The sequence below is a fragment of the Lissotriton vulgaris genome, chromosome 2_1 (assembly GCF_964263255.1).
Source record: "Lissotriton vulgaris chromosome 2_1, aLisVul1.2, whole genome shotgun sequence".
In the NCBI taxonomy this organism is placed as follows: Eukaryota; Metazoa; Chordata; class Amphibia; order Caudata; family Salamandridae; genus Lissotriton; species Lissotriton vulgaris.
The window spans coordinates 1,702,232,789-1,702,253,037 of record NC_141687.1 but is presented as its reverse complement, the minus strand read 5'-3'; the positions used below and the strand labels follow the sequence as shown (position 1 = coordinate 1,702,253,037).

The window sequence follows — 20,249 nt, the reverse complement described above, 5'->3', positions numbered from 1 at the left end:
TAATTGTATGGTTGTAAGTGTATGGCGTGATTGCGACCAAAATGGGATACTTTCTTTTTGACTTGCGTCTATTTTGGTGTTCTACCTCTCTTGGTTTTAAGAGCCAACCTCATTGGTTGAGATCATTGATCTGATGGTCAGGCAGGCGGAAGCTACTCAGATAGTGTCCTCCTTCATGGATTGATCACCCATTTTACGCTGGGGGCTTTTTGTGGTTTGGTCTAAATCTGTTCCGTAGTTTTTGAAATATTAGCAGTTGAAAAATATGTTGGATGGGCTTGATAGGGTTAACAGGTTTGTATATTCTGACAGTTAAAAATGCATTTCTTGTTCACTTAAAACTTTCTATTAAAACTTTCTATTAAAACTTAAGTGCCTGTGGAATATCCATGAATTTGGCAGACACCGAGAATGTTAAGCTCGTTCTTGGCTATTTTAAAATTTGTGCAGATCCATATGGGGAGAAATAGTACTAATTTGGTAATACATTTGGTACCCTGTAACAAACTTGCATAAAGATTGGCAAACATTTAGAAAACCTTGTTTTCTATTGGCATGTCAAATTTGTGCTAATTCACTCAGAGTGAGAAATGTTGGGGGGGAGGGGGGTACACTTTAAATTCCCTAATAACTTCAGGACTGTTCGAATCTGCTTGAAATGTTGCAAGCAATTAGCAACTTACAGGCAGTGCAGCAATTTCAGATTTGTGCAGATCCAGCATGAGGAGTCAAGTGAAATTGCGTTAGCTCAAACATGTCTTATTTGCTATTAACTGTGGTACTGTTGATGGATCTGGATAACATTTGGCACAGAGTTTGCATGTTTAGCTTACTCCTGGTGCTCTCCTTTTAATGCAGGTCAGTTGGAGGAAGGGTTTAATGAAGTTTTTCATTGGGTAATAAATCTGGCATCATTGGCTAAATTCACATGAAACTTATCAGACATTTAGCAGGTTTTGTTTATTCTTCTAATGTGTAGTTCTGAGCAGATTCAGGGGATAGGGTGGAGGGATGAATAAATGTTTCATTCACTAAGGACTTTTGTTCAGTTTGACTTTGATTTAAATTTGGAAAACTATTAGCAGCTTAAGTCCAGTTCAAGAATATCAGGGTGGAAACAAAATCAAAGATTAGGGTACATAAGGTGAGTGCTGTAGCCACCGGCCACTGAGTATGGCTGAACACTGTGTTGTACGCCAGTGGAAGTTAGGCACAGGAATATGCCCCCAACAACCACTGTACACAGCCAAAGGCTGTGCACACTTCCGTTTGGTTAAATGGCAAGGAAATACAATAAGTCTTTAAAAAAAGCTTGAAATTCACTGAAAAATACGCGTTGAAATGTTAGTTATTTTACAGTGCATAACATAACTTTCGTCACCACCCAATCATACTCCCTACCCCACTCTGCTCATGGTATGTGATAAGGACAAAATAGGCGAGAAAAAGGGAAGCTTCGCTGGGGTGTGAGTTATTGGGTGAATTGTGCTACCCGATTTTGCTTCTTTTGAGATCTGTATCTGCCCCTGGCCATGCAGTAACCAACAGTCTTGTGTTCTGTTTAACCCACAGCTTCACTTTGCTGGGCCAGGATCTTTGCAGCAAGTTGCTGCTCCGACTAATTTGGCACTTACCTGAAGGTTTATGCCATATATAACCTTAGAAGTGATGCTAACGATTAAAGGCATATGAAGATGGACTCTGTCACCAGACGTACCTATTTTTTGTTGGATCAAATAATGCAATAATACTTTGATGAGCAATGCCCCTGCTGTCCCAAAAGTGCTGGTGGCCAGAATAGAAACAAAAGGTGCCCTTTGCTTGTGGAGCACCAAGGATCAAAATGACCCCCATCTGCTGGTGGAGCTTTCAAAACAGAAGTGGCAGTTTGGGGGCGTATTGCATGAAAAAAGAGATGGACCTTTGCTGTTTGGGTACTGTGGCTGGCATGTCCAACAATGGGAAGGGTATGTGTCCCAGCTGGTGCGGAAAATTTTGATTTTACTCTTGATTTGTCCCCTCCCCCCCATCTCCCCTTCCCTCAAACATTCATTTCTTGTGTTTCCCAAGATAGGGTTCCAGATATCTAAACACCTAATTAATGGGCATGGTCTGAGGCCTGGAAATTCATAGCCAATAGCATTTTGTTTACCTCCAGGAATCGCTGCTAGCTTATTTTCCCTTTGGGATACATATGCTCTTTTCTTGGCAGAATTAAGGCTTCTGTCAGACGAGGACGGCTTAAGCTTTTTTGGGAGGAGAGGTAACCCCATTTCTCTGACTCTTTAGAATGAATACAAGGCATCCTAATGAAATTAATCTTGCGCTACCAGACAGTAAAGAGATATGCTCTTTCCCAACTTTGAGCAAAACTGTCTAGTTTTGTACACATTGGGTGTTTAAAACGTGTAATCTAAGTTTTATGATGTGAGTAATGTGTTTTGTAGTAAACGCTTTGAAGTGGGACAGAATGCCTAAAGCCCAAGCTTGAAGGTCTCGCATTAAGATGTTTATCACAGCTTGGACAAGAAATAAACTTTTATAACTATTGTGTATTGGTACAAGTTACTTTGTTAAAAATTATTCAAATTATGTTTCAGGTGGAAATCCAATGGCAGTTATCAGTAAACAAGTAAACATGGAGTTGGCCAAAATTAAACAAAAATGTCCACTTTACGAAGCTAATGGACAAGCTGTAAGTATAATTATATTTTAAATGAAATTTCATTGCTTCATAGTGGGTATTGAGTTAAAATGTGCGTTTAAGAATCGGTTAAATTAAAGTTGTGTATAGTACCAGCTGCGTTAGGTCCCAGTTGCTCAAGCCTGCCTTATTACAGTGTGAATCATTTTACCAATATTTTGTTTACAATATTTAAACTTAAGAGAGAACCATATTGTTATTAAACTCTGTGTTGCCCTGAACATTTATAGTGCAGAGCCATGAACCGAAGTGGCTGTGTAGATGGTAGTACAAGAGATTTGGATTTTCAGTATACTAACCTGCTTGAAGTGCACCCCCCTCATTCTTTAGAATCCTTTGAAGGTAGAGTCGAAATTTGCCTAGCATAGTAACGGTAAGTTTCAATTCTATTAAGGACATGGAGGCGAGGATTATGATTTTCTCTCTCCGCTGTTAATTCAAAAGTAACCGCATAGCAGCCAGAAAAGCAATAAACATAGAAAAAATATCACATATGCCCAACATCGGGCTAACAAAGACAACAGAAAAAAATCAGAACACATTAGGGAACTACATATCCCATCAGTCGATGCTCATAGTCCTTCTACAGTGTCCACAATCCTTAAGGTAGGGCGTCCATCTTGTGGTCTCTTCCTCTTTCTTCGCGCGAGACACGCCACATCATCAACGGTCTTGCTTTGCGCCATCATTACCTAGCAGGAAAAACACAACAGCGTGAGCATTGCCATTCCGCTAGAGGAAATAAGACCAAACCGCAAGAACAACACTCGTCACCCGAACAAGTCTTAATGATTGCATTTAAAAGATAAACTGATTACTTACTCCAATACGGGAAGGGATCTCCGCAGGAAGTGTGGGTGGGATAATCCTCGCCTCCGTGTCCTTAATAGAATTGAAACTTACCGTTACTATGCTAGGCAAATTTTGATTCTATGTCAGGACCGGAGGCTTCAGATTATGCTTGTTCAAAGCTTATTAACCACCAAACTTGCAATATCCACCACAGGCTTGAAGTAAAACCGCTTGAAAGTGGAATCCGAGGACCAATCCGCCGCACGCCTCAGATCCTCTAAACGTGCTCCCAAGGAGAAAGCCTTTGAGGGCATAGCGCCTCTAGCTGAATGAGCTCCAAATTGTTTAGTATCAATGCCAGCTTCTTGGAGCACCCACCGCACCCAACGGGCGATGGTGGAGGAAGACACCGCCTTGTGCGGTTTTCGTAGCGCAATTAAGAGTTGCCTCTTGCCCGGAGGGCGAAATTCCACTGTAACGTCTTCGTATGTCTTCAAACACTGCACAATACAAAGCTTGGGAACGTCCACAAAGGCCGGGTACAAGATAGACCTCGTAGCGGACTTTGTACGGCGCCCCACAGTAAAAGTAACCCCCTCTGGGGAAAACATCCGTGCAGAAATATCCAAGGCACGCACATCTGAAACCCTACGACAGGACACCAAACACAAAAGCATAGCCAATTTTGCCAATAACTCTTTCAGTCATAGATACTGGTTGTGCTGCCAAGAAAGAAAAAGGTTTAGAACCACATTCACATCCCACAAGACTGAATATCTCGGCTCCGGTGGTAAAGAAAGACGTACACCCCGAAGAAGCCTTCAAACCAAGGGATGTTCCCCTACGGGGGGCCCCATTCAACGGTTCGTGCGCTGTTGAGATCGCCAAACGCATTGCGTTAATGGTCCTGTAGGCCAACCCATCCGCCGCCAACTCCGCTAGGAAATTTAGGATGAGGAACGACACCTGCGACCAGGGGATCCAAGTCCCGTCGAAGACACCAACGAACCCACCTGGACCATGCTGAGCAGTACCTCTTTGTGGTACTGTCAGCCCACGCTTTAGACAAGAAGGACTCAGCCCAGCCCGAAAGTCCTGGGAGCGACCAGCGTCTCCGGAAAGCCGCCACGCCATGAGGCGAAGAGAATCCTGCATGATGAGGTGATGAGGCTCCCCGTCCGGATTGAGAAGGAGACGAGGAAACCGGGGGAGTAGGATTGGAGAATCCCAAGAAAGTTCCAGAAGAACCGGAAACCAGACTTGCGACCTCCACCAGGGCGTCACCATCACTACGTCTGCTTTTTGGCGGCGAAGATGGGCCGCCGACCTCACCACCATTGAAACCGGGGGGAAAGCGTAGGGCTTTTCCCGACTTCAGTCTTGGAGGAATGCATCGGTGGCCTCCGCCAGGGGATCCGGTCTCCAACTGAAAAACCTCGGTAACTGGAAATCGAGGCGGGACGCAAACAGATCCACCGAGAACGGGACCCACATGGTCTCTAACCAGTGAAACACCCGCGCGTCCAACTGCTAGAGCAGGGGTCTCCAAACCGGTCCTGGAGGGCCGGATCCATGCCAGATTTTTTGGATAACCCCATTGAGATACATGTAGTAATTTTAAAAATCTGGCATGGATCCGGCCCTCCAGGACCGGTTTGGAGATCCCTGTGCTAGAGACTCGAATCCCACAGGTACCTCGAATGCCAATCCGCCACCTGATTGGCCTTGCCCGGGAGGTACTCCGCCGTCACCGAGACCTGATGGGCTAGGCAGTCATCCCAAAAATCCTTTGCCAGATCTGCCAAGGCCCGCGACCGAGGGCCGCCCAGGTAGTTGACATAGCGTACCGCTGAGATGTTGTCCATCCGTAAAGGCACACATGACTTCGCCGAGTCCTTGGTCCAACAACGGACAGCGAAAGAGCCCGCCAGGAGCTCTAGACAGTTGATATGGAGTTGTTGCACCTCTTACGACCAACCGCCGCCTGTGGAAAAATCCCCGCAGCGGGCGCCCCAGCCTGTTCTGCTGGCTTCCACGCCTCCATATGGGAGAGCCACCAGGACATCTCTCCTTTCACTTTCTCCGACAGAGGAACCAACTATTCGTACGTCAGGCCCCTTCTGAGGTGGTAAGCCTTGAGGCGCGGAAGGGCCCGATAATGAAGTGGCCCCGGAAAGATTGCCTGAATCGAGGATGAGAGAAGCCCTACCACCCTGGCAATCTGGCGTAGGGACGTGTGAGACTTGGCGATCATCTGTCGAAGCACGTGCCGGATCTTGGCCATCTTCCGAGAAGGAAGTCTCAGAGATGCCTGCACCGAGTCCACAACGAACCCCAAGAACACCATCTTCTGGGAGGGTGCGAAGACTGACTTGTCCTTGTTGACAATGAAACCCAGACCCTGCAACAAAGAAATTGTCTGGTCGAGTTGAAGCACCAACTTGTTGGGACATTGGGCCATAAGCAGGCTGTCGTCCAGGTAGACAATCATCCGTATGCCTCGACTCCGAAGGACCTCCACTGCTGGGCGTAGCAGTTTGGTGAAACACCAGGGGGCCGAGGAAAGTCCGAACGGAAGGGCCGTGAACTCGAAAATCTGGTCCCGCCAGAGAAACTGTAGGAATCGACGATGAGGCGGGTGCATGGGAACTACCAGATAAGCATCCTTGAGATCCAGTCGTTAGGCAAAAGCACGTCTCTCAGGAGGTGAATACCCTCCATCTTGAAGTGGTTGTACACCAACCAGCCGTTGAACTCCTGGAGGTTTATAACAGGCCTCTTGCCCCCGTCTGTCTTTTCCACTAAGAAAACATTGCTGAGGAAACCGGAGGGGTGTCTCGTTGATCGGCAAATGGCCCCTTTGCGTAACAGCTCTGAGACCTCTTCGTCGATCAACCGCCCGTCTTCCCGGGAGAAAACAATTGGGTGCGGGGCGTTCACCTGGAAAGGCTGATCGTAAAACTCTATACGGAAACCCCGTACAGTTTGAAGAACCCAGGCGTCCCTCGTGATGGCCGCCCAGGCCTCCGGGAATCAAGCCAACCGCCCTCCTATTAGCACTCTGTCCGGAGGGATTACACTCACCGTGGAAACTATTGTTTCCTGCGTCGTTCCTGAAGCCGCCTCTTCCACGAAAACGATGGCCTTTGGTGGGATAAAAGTTGGTATAATTGGCAGAGGAGTTGTACTGGCCTCTGCCGGAGCCTTGCCCTTTATTGGGTTGATTCTGACCGCCACGGCCGGTTGTGAGGCCCCTACAACGACCGGCCCCCCTAGAGAAACGCTGCTGGAACACCCTTTTGATGGTGGATTGGGCTTTGTCTAGGGAGGAAAAGGTGGAAACAAACTTCCCCAGTTCTTTTATGAATGGGTCGCCAAACAGGCCACCTTGCGCCACCGCTCCCGCCTCTGAAGAGGCCAGATCCCCTAACTTGGAGTCTAATTCAATGAGCAGCGAGCACCGGCGTTCGGTAGAAAGCGCACAGTTGGCGTTGCCCAAGAAAATGACTGCCCTCTGTGCCCAATTAGATAAAACGTCTGGGGTTATGGTAGAGCCCGACGCCTTGGCTTCCTCGGCCATATCTAGGATCTTCGTCAGGGGGCCTATGGTATCCAAAAGCTTATCCTGGCACGACCGCCAAGAGCGGTCGATGCCCTTGCGAGGATCCTTCACAAATTTTGCCATAAAGGTGGCCATCTTCCCGTCAAGCTCCGGAGTCATGGCCACCTTCCCTTCAAGTGTCGGACGTGGACGTTCTCCCCTCAGGCAACTATGTGCCTCCTTCTCTAGAGGCTTGCGGAGGCGCCCCGCCACGAACTTCGCGACTTTGTCGCCCGGCGTCCAGGCGGCCGACCTCGGTGGATCATATCGTCTGGGTCCAGCATACCTGAGCCGTCCTGAGGCAACTCAGTCGAAGTACCGGACGGGCGCCAAGACCGCACCGAATCCTCGTCGTCGTCGGTGTCCGCAGGGGAGAGCCCTCCCGGGGAGGAAGGGGCTGTCCCCGTGTGCACCGATGGGCACGGGGCCGGGAGCGACGCCGGGGCAGGGTCATTTGCCTTAGCCAAAAACGCATCCCTTAGGCGTTCAAAGGCGCCCTTATCCACACCCGGCTCACCCCCGAGCCGCCGTCCCTACAGACCTTCTTGGGTGGGGCGGATGCCCCTCCATAGGGGACTGGGAACCCGCAGGGGCCCTCACTAGCGCAGGAGCCAGCTTTGCGCACTCCTCTACTATACGGGCCGAGAGTCGATCCTCCATAGGCCCCACTATCTCCTGCACACACCTGTAGATGGATTGATCCACTGCATCATAAAATTCATCATCCCCCAAATACTGATGGGTCTCCTCCTCTACATAATATCCTTCCGCCATGTTTGCCTATTTGCTATGGTGTGGAAAAGGCGGAAGTTTCCGACTGGCACTAGGGACCAGGGGTATGGGCCAACCGAAGGCTAGCAAAGGCTTTTGTCACTGGCGAGCCAGGGAGTATAGGGGCAGCACTCCACCTAGCGCGCAGACTCTCTTAGCAAAGACCGGGTCGAAGCCGCCTCCCTGCGCGCTTCGTTAAGGTGTACGCTGGCTAGCGGACTAACCTCCAATAGTGCTGGGAAAGTACAGCCCGAAGGCGTAAATTGAGGTAACCTGCTAGTACAGACCCGTCAAGGGCGTAAATCAAAATTGGGGCAATACAACCCAACAGGGCGTCAAGGTGAGGCGGCAGAGGAAAGGCTCCGGCGTGGCTCTCCTCCTCAGCGCGGCTCCCCTCTGACAGGGAAACCGCGCTGAGGAGAAAAAAGACCCGACGCCTCCCTCTAGCGGCTAGGAGGCAGCGCCGCAACTCTCGGGACAGTCGCGTCAGGGGCGAAACGTCCCCGCAACAATAAATAAGGGGCTCTGAAAGATAAAACGTGCACGTGAATATCAATGAAGAGCCCCTAAGCCAAACTACAAATACACAGTGCCTAGAACCCAAAACACCGCCACAGTTACAATAACCAGTGAGAACATAGGAAAAAAGCAATTAACTGGCTGCAAAGCAGCGAAGAAAGAGGACGAGACCACAAGATGGACGCCCTACCTTAAGGATTGTGGACACTGTAGAAGGACTATGAGCATGGACTGATGGGATATTTAGTTCCCTAATGTGTTCTGATTTTTTCTGTTGTCTTTATTAACCCGATGTTGGGCATATGTGATATTTTTTCCATGTTTATTGCTTTTCTGGCCGCTATGCGGTTACTTTTGAATAAACAGCGGAGAGAGAAAAGCATAATCTGAAGCCTCCAGTCCGGACATAGTATTAAAGAATCAGTGAGAGAAGGCACTACGTTTATATCCTAATGTGCTTTGCCTACCCCAGATGGAGAGGCTCTGACCTGCTGAGAAGGTTCTATAGCTCAGATTTTCTTACACACTTAAATCAAAAGGTGAATCTTCCAGCTCTCCTCTCCTTCCAGTAAAACCACATTTCTTTATGGGCGTTATTCTTTTTTTCTTCTTAATGCCATTTCAAAACTCACAGTGGCAAGGTTCAGTGACTTTCCCTCTGTACCTTTCTTTTGACATTGGACACAAAGGAGTTTTTTTCTCAGCTAGTACTTTTTCTACTAGAAAAGAAGGGAGTATAAACGAAGCTAGTATCCTCATTATCCCTCAGATGGACACCACCAGTACTAAGGCTTTACTACCCAAATAGTCTACTTACCAACCAGTTTCCTACTCTAAAGAGAATAATGCAAAATTGGTGCAAAAAATGTCCTTCCTTACCGTCCAAATCTGTTAAAGCAGTGGCCATATGTGATTGTCTTTTGGTAGTATACTCTTTGTAAGGAAAGCTTCTGTTGCATGACTGTGCCATTTCTACCTCTAACATTACTTGCCTTGTGAAAAGTATTATAAAGTCCCAGGCACGCCATCTGTATGTCTGTTAGCCAGCCCAAGGCTCAGCCACTGCACATTGTTGGTACAGAAACATGGCCACTCATTTCACTGTGCCTCGAAATGAATAGATACAGTGCCGTACAAACTTGTGCAGTATGTTAGAATTGTGAATGCCAGTGGCTTTGGTATGTCACACCTCCCTTCATACAAATGTTGCTTGAGAGTCCTTGAATACCAGCTGGGGCTATTCTGTAAGAGTGGTACTTGTTCATTCATAATCTGGGATACCCAAGAGTGTTCAATATTATTGGTGAAAGCACCATGCTGTAGGTTGTTGCCCCCTTTAATTTCCGTTTTTGCGTGTTCCTTTTATGGTGGTCTAGTATACAAAACACTTGTTGAACACAGATTTTAAATGGGAATGGGGGCTGTAACCCTTCAAATCAGCTCTCATCGGCGCAGCCTTTTGATTATAGCGAAGATATATTATGGATGTGAGACCATGGAAGTTAACAACACATGATCCTCGGGAGGCCGCTGCCTACGTTTATTTTTCTCGTTGGTAAGGTACAGCTTGTACCAGAATCTCTCAGCTGTGACTCTAACAGCTGGATTTTTTGCTTAATTTTAAGGGAATTTAAGCCTTCTTCTGGGGTAAAGGGAATTTAAACCTTGTTCCAGGGGTACTGCCCCTTACGTTTACCCCATTTATTCATGTTTTCTTGGCAGTTTTAGGGTTCAGTGCATCTCTTCAGTACAACGTATGGAGAGCGGGATGTGGTTGGTTTTCCAGTTGGACAGATGGCCTTTCTTCCTGCGCATCCTGTTTGTTTTGGGTATTTCTGGAGCTTAGTGGCGATTGTTGGGCAAGAATGTATTGTCTCGTCAGGAAAGCTCATGGGGAGAACACTCAGAGCACACATGCCCATTTATTTTAAATGGATTCCTTTTCTTAATTACTCAGTCTGTTTGGATTTACTTAATGGTTTAGTGCACTGCATGTTTGTCTCCTCATTTGGGAATATGTTTTCGGGATTTGGCAAATAATGCTCTGGGCGATCCCAGTCCAACAGTGCATGTTAACCCCTGAATGAAAGGGCCTGGGACTGTTCTCCAAATGATTATTGCAACAAGCAGGGGGTAGCGTCATAGTAATAAGAGCAACAAATATGAAGAGTTGGGTCAGTTTCTTTGTACGCTACTTAGATGGGCACTAATATTGATTTTATCCGAATTAATATTCGCAGTTTTATTCACGATAAGTGCTGATTTTTGCTGTTCAGTTTCCTGCACCTAAATTTTGCAGTTGCTTTTAAAATTCTGGTAACTTCCAGCAGTGTTTAAAATCAAGCCAACAGCAACAATCCCAAAAACTGTTCTTAAACAGCTACATTTCCCTGGAAGAATGTTATCACTCCCACCACAGTTATTTCAGTTGATTTTCAAACCTGATTTATTTGAACCTGTCTGATTAACTTAATTGGCATAGCTCACAGATATGGTATACTATTCATAACTTTTGTTACAAACACAATTGAAGACTTTGCATTTTAACAGCTCTACTACCCTTTTTTGCTAGATTGTTTTAAAATGTTACCAATTGTGCTTGTATTGCAGACCAAAACCAGCAGTTTGGCCAACGTAGATGAAAGTAGAGGTTTTAGTAATACGCAAATTTAACACTTCTATTCAACTTGGAGTTTCAGGTTCCGAAAGAGAAAGATGAAATGGTAGAGCAGGAGTTCAATCGTTTGCTGGAAGCCACTTCATACCTTAGCCATCAATTGGACTTCAATATTCTTAATAATAAACCTGTATCCCTTGGCCAGGCTTTGGAGGTTGTTATACAGTAAGTGTCCTCAAAGTGTATTGCACTATTTATCTTTCTACTGAGGTTATCGGTTTCAGTCACAAACAATTAACTGTGCATGAGTAGCTGTTGTGGACCTCACAGACTGGGCTCCAGATGTGGAGCAGTGGATGATGCATACCGCATTCCAAGTTATGGTGTAGGGGATTGCAATGGGTAGAAATAGGGCTGGAGTGGTGTAAGTTGGGACTAGAGTGAGCTGCTGTAATTTACTATTCATGTGATCTTTTTAATGGTCTGTTCTTGGCATCTTTTCATTTGCAACGTGCTAATGAGCTGCCTGAAAATGAACCTGCATGTAACTTTTGTACTAGCAGGAAATCACTATTTGTTTGAGACTTATTCGGATCAAATCATTGAAACCAGATTTTTATGGTGTAAAGAAACATAAAGGAAAATCTTCAGGAAGATATTTTTATAGTAAAAATAGCTCCATGAGAAATTATTGGAGAAAGCCATCTGTTGACTTCTGCAGCTTACAGTTAAAACTTGCCAATGCACACATCTTGTTTTCTCGTTCTGACGACGTATTATCTAACTACGTGAGGTCACATTGCGTAACTTTGCTTTCCCCATTCTTGTGGAGCCATTGCCGGATTGAATCACCTTGAATTTCTACATCAAAGCGAATGCAGATTGTTGTTTGGAGAATTTGACACAAATAAAGGAGCTTAAAGTAAAAGTTGCTTGCCTCTGGTAGCACTATATCTGGTTGAGACAGTCTAGCCGCAGATTCCTTAACTTTGAATTTCCCCTAGGCTCCAGTCTGGATCTGGAGATTTTTCAGCAGTACCTCTGCGCGGCAGGGGGCGGCGTCGTACTGGCTTCAGAGTGATGTTTCCGGATATGCAGTCAGTGGAGCCATATAAGTCCCCTCCGGCGCTCTGATGTCCGTTTTCTACTGTGAAGCTTCTTTTCGTGCTAGAACGCAGAACCACTACTAGTACTGATTGTGGAAACAGTTTACTTATTTATGTATAAAGTTTGCCAAAAATATTACAAAATCTTTGAAACAACAATAAAAATAAACCACAAACTGAATTAAAATACCAGACATGGATTTTAGAAAAAAATCCCCAAAAGATACATTTTAATACCGTGTCACAAGAACTGTGCGCCCTAGAGAATAACTCATAAAAGAGGAGAGACCTTATCCTCTATGAACCAATCATTATGTAATGAATGGCATGGTAGTAGTTAAACGGAACCTACAACAACAACACTAAATGCTTGTTTGTCATTCCAGTACATAATCTACGGACATCACCAGTGTCAATGTGTAATGTGTACCAATAAGAAATAAAATCAAACTGCTCACTGGCGTAAAAACTGCAAAAGAAGTACACATATACTTTACTAACCACACCATTCAAGGGTGGTGAACTGAACATTTAAACAAAAGCTAAATGCCCAGCCCGAGGAGTTGGTTTAGACCAAACAGATAGATATTGTCATCACTGGCAAGTAAGACCAGCATTGAAAGAGTATACCCCCTATCTCAAAAACCCTTCGCAGAGCAGGGAGGATGAGTGGGGCGTTGAGGTATCTGCGGCTAGACTGTGTCTCTACCAGATGTATTGTTACCGAATGTAAATAACTCTTACATTTGATAGACATCTGGCCGCAGACTCCATAACTTTGAATTAAATACCACAGCCATACCCCACTGGAGGAGGGTCTGCAAACTAATCCCACAAAGGTTCTCAAAGAGACATAGACTGTGCAGAATGACTGACAAGTATATGTGGGAATGGTAAAACAAGAGCTGGCTCTTAATAGAAACAATGACCTCTGTCATAGAGCCTTTTAAAATTAAGGCAACCTTACTGGTCCGAGAAAGGTCTATCCTTGTGAGAAAAACTTTAAAAACCTTTAAGAATCTCTGTCACAAGACTGACATGAACCCTTACAGTTAAGAGGGGGAAGAAGACTGGATGAACAAAGGGATCAAACACATAACAAAAGTCATATAATCTGTATTGTTGTTGCGAAAAAGATTCAGAAAAAAGAAAGAACAGTCCTGCTGGACTCCTAATAGGACCCATTTCCCCAAAGGAAAGATATACATTACCCCTGTGTCCTGCTTAATTTAGTGTGGATACAAGTAGCGTCCACCATCATGCAATGCGACAAAAGATGTGTGTGTATAAAAAAATAATATATATATATATATATTATTGCAAAACACTCCAACTTATCCAAGTCGAAAGAATGGCGAGCACACTGGAATCCGATTGAAGAATAATTATTGCAAACCCCCCTTCACCCCTGACAGACGCGTTTCGCTACTCTAGCTTCGTCAGTGTCAGTTTGTTAGTGTAAAAAAGCGCTATTTTAAACCTATAGGCCACTTCACAAATCATTGACATAGATGATGTTGTAAATAGCCAACGTGGCGGCCATCTTTTAGTATGTTATTTCTTAACATATAGTTTAACCCCTTCCCTGCTCATGACGAGCTGACCTTGTCATGAACAATGATAAATCTTACTTTCCAGCACAGGAGGGGAAAACCACTAGCAGCCAACTGGTTACAAACATCGCGCAATCAAATACAAAGTGCTTAGTGCTCATTAAAAAACATACTAATAACAAACATTTCATAATATTATACACATACCGATTGAATTGATATTAATAGACACAATAGGCAGTTTCAAGGTCAAATATTGTACCATGTCTCATACTCTTTTTTTGTTGTTTTTTTTGGAGGGATGTATTCCCAATTGGCACTACTTATAGGTGTGATCGACCTCAATATAACTGACTATGGTCTCTCCTGTATTGTAGCCCTGTATGGGCATATCTCCTCTTATTAATCAATTTTCAGCTTAAGGCGAGCCGAAGACCATTCTGGGTGTAACAGGAGTATCTAAATTTCTCAGAATTACAGTTAGAGTATGGATATATACAGTCAAGAGATACATGATCCTATGCGTCTGTTAGAGGTGGACCCACAGCTCCTCGTCATTATTCAGGCCCCACGGTGTCATGGTTTTAAGATCGATTATATACCTAGACTCCAAGATCCTGAGTGCCTTTTCTCTGTCCCCCCCTCGTTCTTGACGGTTTACTTGATCTATACAATAGAAGCTTAACAGATCTCTGTCGCTCTGGTGACATTCAGCGAAATGGCCAGCTACCGGATAAGATCTATCTTTATTGGCGATCGCCCGCATATGTTCTAGGGGTTGATGGTACTCCCTGTATACATTCTCTTGCAGGGGCACTCTAGACAGTAGATGGAGAATTCTGAGTTGCAGTTTAACAATTTTGTAATCTTTCTGTTAGGTCTACCCTCTCCTGTTCTATCCGGATACTCTAAAGTTTTTCTTCTCCCTTTGCAGGCTTTACAGCGAAGACAGGGGAAAAACCCTTTCAAGTTGGACATATTAACTGGCTTTGGCTTTGTGGAATAATGACTGCGGACCAGGTGATCTGATAATGACTGGCAGCGTCGATAAGTTATTAACGGTTGCTGCGTGAGATGCTTCTTCAGAATGCTGTCAGTCATCAAGATGTGCCAGGTTTTTCTTAAGATGTGGACTAGATCGCCAGACCTGGTATTAAATTCGGTGATCATTCTCACCTCGTCCTCCGCCTTTGGCACAGCTTTAGGCACCAGGAGATCCCTCCTGTTGACTGCTGATGTCTTCGTCGAAGCCTGCTGTAGTAAACTATTGGAGTATCCCCTACTCAGGAACCTGTCATTTGCCTCAAATTTGGCTTGTTGGAAATCGGTTTCCACTGAGCAGTTTCTTTTCAGACGTAACAGCTCGCCATAGGGTACAATTCTTACGAGACTCTTCGGGTGATAACTAGCTGCATGCAAAACTGCATTACCCGCTGTCTGTTTCCTGTAGAGTTTCGTTTGGAGAGTATTGTTCTTTATATAAATCTCCAATTCCAAAAAGCAAATATTAGTGGCACTTCTAGTGCTAGTAAACTTCAAGTTCTTAGTGTTGTTATTTAGCTTGGTGATGTAATCCTCAGCCGAGGTACGATCACCCCGCCAAATAATAAAAAGGTCATCTATGTACCTAGTCCAAATTGCACATTGTATTTCTCTGGTTTCTTATCCAGAAACCACTTGATTGCCATCAAGCCCTCTTTGTGATCTATACAGGTATATAAGTTAACCACATCCAATGTTATTAAAAGCATGTTTTCTTCCCAGGCAATGTTATACATTATACAGAGAAAGTCTTGTGTATCTCACGTAAGATGGTAGGTCTTTAACAATGGGGGCAAGATACGAGTCTATGAAACGAGACGTTCTCTCCAAAAGACTCCCAATCGAAGACACGATCGGGCGCCCTGGTGGTCTTTTCGCATGCTTGTGGATTTTGGGAAGGTGGTAAAAAGTGGGTAAGATAGGTGATTCACATTGTAAATATCGGAACTCCTCATCATTGAGCATGTTCTCCTCCTTCCATTTTGTCAGCATCCCTTGATATTCAATTGTGCTTTTGGCATACTCTGATCTTTGAATGGTAATGTAGCACTCTTTGTCTCTTAGTTGTTTTAGCGCCTCTTGTTCATAATGTTCCTTATTAAAAATCACAATGTTGCCCCCTTATCAGAGGGCTTTATTCCGATAGTTTTGTCCTCCTTGAGGGATCTTATGGCTTCCCTCTCTTTTCTTGAGATATTGGACGAATTCATGTTAATTTTTTCTCTTGATAATTTCTCCAAGTCCGCAAGTACTGCATCATTAAATGCGTCTATTGCATCATGAGGTGCAACGGGCAGTTTCTTTGATTTATTTTTCATATTGCTTGGGTCTCGTGTCTGTCGTATAGGTACATCATCTTCCTGTGTAATGTCTGCTCCATTAGTTATGATTTCCTGAGTTGGAGTCTGCAAAAGATTTGCCAAGGAATTAGGATTCCATTCTGCCTCAACTTCAATCTCACTTTGTGTGTGTACTCCCACTGCCACAATCTTGGGATGGAGGAAGATTTTCTTAAATTTTTGCTTTCTGATGTACCTAAAGAAATCAATTCTTGTGTCCACCAGGTTGAATTCGCTTGTAGGACAGAAGCTCAGTCCTTTCCTTAAGACCCTGATCTCATCCACTGTCAGTTCTCTTTTGGACAAATTGATGACATTGTTTTCCTCTGTTAAAACTGCTCTCCCCTACGATTTGAGGCCCTACGAGTCACCCTGGGTGAGGCAGTTGTTTGTACGCCGCCTTTTGCCCCGCCTTGTCCTCCTCTTTGGCTTGGTTGTGAGGGGGGTGATTTCTTTGTTGTGGTCTCAGGCGCGTTTCTTTTATCACTTGATACTCGTCGAAAAAAGGCTTCGCGCTAGAAATTCCCTTTTGTTGCAGGAGCAGAGGTTTGTTCACCTTCCGACACCTCGGTGTCTGAGTTGTTTATAGTCACTTCCCCTTGGGTGAGTCGTTTCCTGGTGGCATCGAACTTCCGAGCAAAGGTCAAAATTCTGCCAGATAGGTAATCTTGTTCGTTCCTCTGGAATTTTGTTTGTTTATGTTTCCGAATGCCCAATTCATAGTCCTTAATTCTCTTTGTCATGGCACTTCTCAAGTCTTCTCTAGCCTTTGAGTCTTTTTCTTTACCGATCAGTTCCTCCAATTCCACGATTTCTTTTAAGCATTTTTCGTGGTCGCTCCACGCATATTTAATCATTAGCCGTACCATCCCCTTTGATGATTCGGCTGTGTACTCCGCCCAGTCTTTTAGTAATGCGGGATCTGGATTTTCATACGACGGGACCGTAAATATCCGAAGGCCTCTTGGTACTCTGTCGCAGTCAATATACCGCTGTAATGAGGTGGCTTCCCACCATTTGCGGACTTCTCTCTCTTGTAGCTTCTCTAATTTCAGAAAGAGTGTTTTTCGATTACTGTGTATTGTCGGCGTTGTGTCGACAATATCCGCTCTTGCTGGGCGATCAGTGGAGGACCTGAACATCACATTTGCCGCAGATTCTCTCTCACCAGTTATGTCTTCACACCCGCCATCACTGTTTTTACTCGGGTATGTATTATGTCTTTCTCGTTCCTATGGGGCGGTGATTGCTCACTACGTTTAGGGGGTTTGCAATTTACTGCGGTTCCTTCGGGACAGAGGCTGAGCGAAAAAATAAACAAACACACAATGTGGGAGTTGATCTACTCACCGCGCCTGGTGTGGCGTTTGGTCCCCGTCAGCCGACGTCTTCCTCACACCCGCTCACAGGCGTACGGTAAGCAGCTTGGCATCAACAATAGTTTTCTCAGAGTACGTTGTCCACAACTCCGAACTTTTTCTTGCTCAACAGTACCTCGGGGCTAACTGCCATATTAGTTTGAGACACCGGTTCCTTCACCGCCGTCGCTCCTTCAACTCCCGGGTGCTTCTAAGCCAGCGCTGGTGAGGCGCTTAGAAACTGCAAAACACTCCAACTTATCCAAGTTGAAATAATGGCGAGCAGACTGGAATCTGATTGAAGAATATTTATTGCAAACCCCCTTCACCCCTGACAGACGCGTTTCGCTACTCTAGCTTCGTCAGTGTCAGTTTGTTAGTGTAAAAAAGCGCTATTTTATACCTATAGGCCACTTCACAAATCATTGACATAGATGATGTTGTAAATAGCCAACGTGGCGGCCATCTTTTAGTATGTTATTTTTTAACATATAGTTTAAAAACATCGCGCAATCAAATACAAAGAGCTTAGTGCTCATTAAAAAAATTTACCAATAACAAACCTTTCATAATATTATATACATACCGATTGAATTTATATTAATAGAGACCCAATAGGCAGTTTCAAGGTCAAATATTGTACCATGTCTCATACTCTTTTTTTGTTGTTTTTTTTGGAGGGATGTATTCCCAATTGGCACCCCTTCCCTGCTCATGACGAGCTCAGCTCGTCATGAGGCACAGTGGAGCTGTGCTTATGACGAGCTGACCTTGTCATGAACAATGATAAATCTTACTTTCCAGCACAGGAGGGGAAAACCACTAGCAGCCAACTGGTTAAAAACATCGCGCAATCAAATACAAAGTGCTTAGTGCTCATTAAAAAACATACCAATAACAAACATTTCATAATATTATACACATACCGATTGAATTGATATTAATAGAGACACAATAGGCAGTTTCAAGGTCAAATATTGTACCATGTCTCATACTCTTTTTTTGTTGTTTTTTTTGGAGGGATGTATTCCCAATTGGCACTATTTATAGGTGTGATCGACCTCAATATAACTGACTATGGTCTCTCCATTATAAAAAAATATATATATATATCAATCAGAGCTGGTAGTAGTGTTCCCTTAAAGGTAAGCGTCCGTACATTTACTGAACAAGCAGTAATATATCAATCATTGAGCGTGAAAAATATGAGTATCCTACTATGTACCTATACACGGGTGCTCGGTTCGCCCCAAACACTTACTACCTCAAGGTCTTGTAGGCACAACTAAATGTGCAACCAATATGAACACAAAAATGAGGGCTTTTGCAGCACACCACTCGTCCTTATTTAGTCTTGATTACATTTATCACTCCTCTCGGTATGAATAACCCCCTACTAAAAATAGAGACAAGTCAACAATATTAATCAAAACAGAAATCCAGATATGTGTAATAAAAGAGCCACTCTTGTGATTTTTGGCACCCTATGATGACCCTCAACCACCACCAGTTTACCTGATTTTAGTGTGTTATTTTACCCTAGCCTTAATGTAGGATGGTCCTGCATATGCCTGCTTCTCTTTTGTCCTATAATCTCGCTATCTTTCAGTGGGAGCTGTTATGGAGTGGAACAGATTTGCCAAGAGCAGAGCGTGTGGGATGTGCATTTGAAGGCGTGCAGTTGTGCAGGAATGTGTATTGTATCGGTCATTGGTGAGAATTATGAGTTCTTATTATTGGCTTTGACATGGTTTAATGTCATTCTGTTTTCTGACTTTACCTTGCTTTATGGCAGGGCTTAGCTTTGACATGCTTTCATGTCAACTTGTTTTTCAATTCCATCTTGCTGTGGACCTTTATGCATGGCCTACCTAACTCCATTTGCATGACTGAAGCTATTTTCTGTGCTTCCATGTAGCTGCAAAATGGGGAGGGCATGTTCTGCTCTTCCATCTGTTTTTTACACTTTACTGGCTAGAGAAAACCGGTTCTTATCAGAGGAATGTACAAGGTCCGTCTAGAAGTCATAGCAAAGACCTGATCAACCAATGCCGTGGCCTTGGAGTAGACTGGTACAGGCTCTCATGAGAACGAGGGACGAGGCTTGCTAGAAGCTTCGTTATGTTTGGATTTGTATTAAAAAGGGGAGCCTCCGCTGGTCTGGTGGAAGTTTGGGAGTTTGGATTCCGAGCGAGGGCAGACGTGTTTATCTCGGATTGAATAAAACAATTAGAGGAGTAGCACCCAAAGTAAAGCTGAAGGTTTCCTAAAGGGGGGTCTTCAATGATGAAAGGGAAGTATTCATCCTTTTGTAAGAAACCCCTCACTCACCAACCTAGTGGTGACATGCTTCATCATCGGGGTCCACCCTGGTGGCCTAGCGTCACCAGGGTGTCCTTCGACACCTGTAGTACAGCGGAGCAGGTTGTGAATGTAGGTGCAAAAATAAATGTTAAAAATTGTCCTGGTTTAACTTGAAAAAATGAATTTTATTTTAAAGCAACTGGACAATGTTAAAAAAAGGGGGGCGGGATACTGGGAGGGGAGTTACGACCAAAGTATCTCTATATGTGTAGTTGTTCGTTTGTCAACATGTTTCTACCATATGGGTTAGTACCCGGTATTCATCAGGACCATGAACAAGGAGATGGACGGTGTGGGCCCCCTAAAAGGCACACCCTATCCTAAATCCTCGTATACCTCTTAGCAAAATTGCCAGTGGTAAAATGATCCAATTTTTTTTTTTTTGATGAGCATATGTAATAAGAAAAGCAAAAACCTGTGGAGAAGAGAGAAAGTAAACAGTTGTCAGGCGTGATCATTCTTACTAGCCTGTTACGTCGTGCT

The 20,249-nt window shown here is 44.5% G+C and overlaps 1 protein-coding gene across 3 annotated transcripts in view; it reads left to right on the top strand.

The window, feature by feature from the left end:
- The window catches only part of KDM1A (lysine demethylase 1A), a 1,339,130-nt gene that overhangs the window by 382,111 nt on the left and 936,770 nt on the right, over positions 1–20,249 (top strand). For 2 of the 3 annotated variants that reach the window (XM_086957681.1, XM_086957679.1), the window contains exons 8-9: positions 2,601–2,695; positions 11,081–11,229. In XM_086957681.1, the coding sequence (XP_086813807.1) occupies positions 2,601–2,695; positions 11,081–11,229 (244 nt within the window). The remainder of the gene's footprint in view (positions 1–2,600; positions 2,696–11,080; positions 11,230–20,249) is intronic. The other variant, XM_086957680.1, reaches the window with a different exon arrangement.